General features: G+C 63.8%; 1 protein-coding gene across 1 annotated transcript; it reads left to right on the forward strand.

The window, feature by feature from the left end:
• The first annotated feature begins 348 nt into the window (after positions 1-348).
• Positions 349-3,139, forward strand: GSTP1 (glutathione S-transferase pi 1). Its single transcript, XM_035722790.1, is given in 7 exon segments — positions 349-448; positions 569-604; positions 999-1,105; positions 1,221-1,308; positions 2,460-2,563; positions 2,645-2,752; positions 2,894-3,139. Coding segments are annotated over 7 exon segments (633 nt in total). The 5' UTR covers positions 349-447; the 3' UTR covers positions 3,083-3,139.
• Positions 3,140-4,300: the final 1,161 nt, after the last annotated feature.

Below are 4,300 nucleotides of genomic sequence, written 5' to 3' on the forward strand. Positions count from 1 at the left end.
GGTTTGCCATAATTATTATTCCGGAGAGAGGAGGTGTAAATGGATATGCCTATCGAAATTGCACTCATTCATGCAAGAAGCATTTAAGGAGCACCTACTGTGCACTGGTGCTGGGGACCCAGCAGCTAGCTGGGGACTCAGACCCGGCCCTCTGGGGGCCCTGAGCAGTTCTGTGGGTTTGGGTGTGGCCTGGATGCTGGTAGTGGCTGTGTGATGCTGAAGTCAGTACCCTTCAGGCAGAGTACACCGCGCAGAGGTGAAGGTGAGCCTGTCCGGCCCTGCCCCCGCCACACCCAGCCTTGCCCAGGGCCAAGCTCTGCTCAGGGACTCTGGCGCATTCCTGGGTGGGGCGAGAAGGGGGGTGGGGTGTGGAACAGACCATAAATATAAGACCACTGGGCTCACCAGCCACTTCCTCCTGCTTGCTCTTCCACGTCACCGAGACCTAGTGAGTAGGGTCTCGACCACGCTGGGGGGGGGGGGCGGGACCCAGGCTGAGCCACCCCCTTCTCGGTGCAGCTCCGTGGGGGGGGGGGGTCCTCTTTCACGCCCTGTTTTTCTCTCCTAGTGCCGCCCTACACCATCGTCTACTTCCCCACCCGAGGTGCGGGCCCTGCTCCTTCAGGAGGGCGAAGGGCACAGGCGGAGTCAGGCCGCCCGCGCGGGCGGCTCCCTGGGGTCCCGCCGGGGCCGGAGTCTGGACAAGGCGTCTCGGGTCGTGGGGCGGGGCCGGGAGGGCGGGGGCGGGGCCAGGTCCGGCTTTCCCAGGGCCGCATCCTCTCGGTCTCCTGGCTGCACTCTGTCCGCGTCCTGGGGCACCATGGCCTGGGGTCTCTGCCTGTCTCCCTCTCCACGGTCTCCACTGTTTCTCCGTGGTTTATCTCTTCAGCAGGCTCTGAAGCTTCTGTCCGGTCCCCACACTCCTGACCCCCTCCCCAGGGCGCTGTGAGGCTGGGGTCTCTGCACACGTCCCACCACCCTGTTCTCCCCTCCCCCAGGGCGCTGCGAGGCCATGCGCCTGCTGCTGGCTGACCAGGGCCAGAGCTGGAAGGAGGAGGTGGTGACCAAGGAGAGCTGGCTGCAGGGCCTGCTCAAGGCCTCCTGTGTGAGTGACTGCGCCCTGGCAGGGGGCAGGTGCTGGGCCTTTGCGGGGCAAAACTAGGGTGGGGGGCAGCTGAGCTCAGCATCTCTTACTGACCCTTGCCACGCCCCCCCCCCAGCTGTATGGGCAGCTCCCCAAGTTCCAGGACGGAGACCTCACCCTGTACCAGTCCAATGCCATCCTGTGACACCTGGGCCGCTCCTTTGGTGAGTTCTGAGGTCGTGGGCAGTCCGGTCCTGCAGAGTACCCGATGGGTCCCACTTGGATGTCCTGAGAACCAGAAGTCCTCCCGCGTGGAGGACAGGCCAGATGACCCTAAAAGAAGGGGCAGGGCCTGGGTTAGGAGGGCTCTGCCAGCCAGCTGGTGCCAGATGCGTTCACTGTGCCCGTTTCCCGGAGGACAACTCCGAGGAGGCCGCCAGCTCCCACATATGTGCTGGTGTAGGCTAGAGGCCGCTGCAGGTGTGTCCAGGGGCTTCACAGTAGGCCTCCTGCCCATTTTTTCCTGTTCTGGCCTCTTTTGAATCCAGAAAACCCTTGCTCGCAGTGAGCAAGCCTGTGGCCTTGTTATAATGGTGGCAGGAACATGGCTGAGAGAGGTAGCTGCCTCTTTTTTGGCTAACTTTGGGGGGTCTAGACCAGCTCTGGGTCCCAGGAGGATGTGGCAATCAGGGAAGGGGACAGAGAAGTCGTGGTGGCAGCCAGGCCAAGCCTACCCTGACTTCTATGGGACCCAGGGCAGGAGGACGAAGGCCTCTGACTATGGCTTGCCACCTCGTCCTGCCCCTGTGCCGTCCTGCGCTGCAGAGGGACACCAGTCTCCACGGCCCAGTGCTGTCCGGGCTCCGCACGCAGCTGCCCCTCCAGCCCAGGGCACGCGCACCAGAGGCTTGGTTCGCCCTTGCACGGGGATGGATCTGGGGGCGGGGGGAGCTTGGGGCCATTTGGGCAGGGAATTCCTGAGTCTCAGGACGGGACTTAGGATGTGACTGAGAAGGGGCATGGTCCTCAGCTGGGCATGTCCCCTCGGGCTTTTTTTTTTTTTTAAGATTTTATTTATTTATTTGAGAGAGTGCGCGAGCTAGAGCAAGCTGGTGCTTGCAAGCGGTGGGAGGGGCAGAGAGGGAGGAGGAGGGAGAAGCAGACTCCACGCTGAGCTCAGAGCCCTATTCAGGGCCCCATCCCAGGACCCCCAGATCACGGCCCAAGCTGAAATCAAGAGTCGGTCACCCAACCGACTGAGCCCCATTTGGAAATGGGAGCAGCGGGGCTGGGCAGAGCGGGCCCTCCCAGTCGAGGGGCCTGGGCACCCCAGCCTGAGCCCTGAACCTGACCCACTGCCTGGCTGCTGACCCAGGGCTCTACGGCAAAGACGCGCGGGAGGCGGCGCTGGTGGACATGGTGAACGACGGCGTGGAGGACATCCGTAGGCACTGCAGCCAGCTCATCTATCGGAGCTACGTAAGCACTCAGGGCCGGGGCCCGGGAGGTCACCCTGGCCAGGCATGCTGGGGGCTGCCACTGAATCACTGCCCTTGACAGGAGGAGGGCAAGGCCAAGTATTTTCAGGAGCTGCCGGGGCACCTGAAGCCTTTTGAGACCCTGCTGATCCAGAACCAGGAGGGCCAGGCCTTCCTGGTGGGTGACCAGGTGAGTGCTGGGTCCGGCCCGTGGTAGATCCATTTCTCAGAAGGGCACGCTGAGGCCCAGAGGGGAGCCACGGCAGGTTCGCTGGAGCAGCCAAGGTCCTGGCTCCCTGCGGCCCCTCCTCTTCTGACCTCTGCCCTGCAGATCTCCTTCGCCGACTACAACCTGCTGGACCTATTGCTGAATCACCAGGTCCTGGCCCCTGGCTGCTTGGACTCCCACCCCCTGCTCTTGGCCTATGTGGCGCGCCTCAGCGCCCGGCCCAAGCTCAAGGCCTACCTGGCCTCCCCCGAGCACGTGAACCGCCCTGTCCACGGAGCCCAAAAGATATGAGCCCCTTCAGCCTCCCCTGGGAGAAAGCCTGGCCTTTAGAACCAATAAACACCAAGAGAGGAAAGCTGTGCTGTGGTCCCTGAGGGGCTGGAGGGCACAGGGGACCCCCTGCCCCTTCCCAGGCTGCCTTGGGTGGATGAGGGTCGGGCTGGGCGTCCGGGCCCTGGAACAGAATTAGGCGCCTGGAGAGCTAATCTGCCAGGAGACAGAGCAGTTCCAGATCCAGACAGGAAGATGAGACTCTAAGCCTTAAGGATCCACCCCAGAGGACTTCTGCAGGAGGGAGGTGCCCTCACCAGGGGCAGGCGTGATGACCGCCACCTAGGGAACCCCGTCAGTCTGAGAGAAGGGCAGCCGTGAATGTGGCGAACAGTCGCTGACATCTGAGAGAGCCACAGCGTGGGCTCACGGTCAGAGGCTATGCACACATGGACCCTAGGAAGTGACGCATACCCTCGGGGGCTTCACACGAGCATCAGTGTGGCGCATTCTCGGGTGGTACCAGGGGTCACCCCCAGGTTGGTGCGGCAGATGGCCAGCAGGGCCCAGCAGGTGTGTGGCTGAAGGCAAGCCTGGAGCTCCTGGTGGCCCGGCTGCTTGGGGACCGAAGGAGGATGCACGATCCCCCCCAGCTCCGGAGAGCCCCTGTCGGCCGCCGGTGGGAGTGTCCTGCCACCTGCCCAGTCCTGGCCCATCTCCCCGTCCTGAAAAGCTGTGGCCGCCCCCTGCTTGGCTCCCCCAGCTGGCCTGCACCTCCTATGAGCTCATGGAGCAAGGTGGAGTCGGACAGTTCGGACTGCCTGGCATTCCTAGCACAACCCTGCCAGGCACTCCTTGCTGCCCTGCGGACAAAGTCCTCAGCCTGATGAGACTGCCAGGCCTTCCCGCGTAGGACTCTCCACCCTCCAGAACATTCCCCGCCTGCCCTGCCCAGTTCACCTGCGGCCCCTCCCTGCCTTGGTCCCTGCGCTCCCCGCCAGCACTCCTGGCCCGCTCGCTGCCCCGCCCACCGGCTCCACTCCGGGGGCGTCCTGGCCTGCCCAGTTGTCTCCCCTCCAGCCGCCCTCCTGTGAGGTCAGAGATCAGATCTGGCTCCTTTCTGTCCCCCTGGCCCTGGGTGAGGCGGCTGAATCCACTTCACCCGTCGGAATACATGTGCCAACGCCAGCAAGGGCAGACCGCTTTGGCAGCGAGCTAGCCCTCGCATCAGCCCGGTCG

Source organism: Zalophus californianus, chromosome 11, assembly GCF_009762305.2.
Source record: "Zalophus californianus isolate mZalCal1 chromosome 11, mZalCal1.pri.v2, whole genome shotgun sequence".
Lineage (NCBI taxonomy): Eukaryota > Metazoa > Chordata > Mammalia > Carnivora > Otariidae > Zalophus > Zalophus californianus.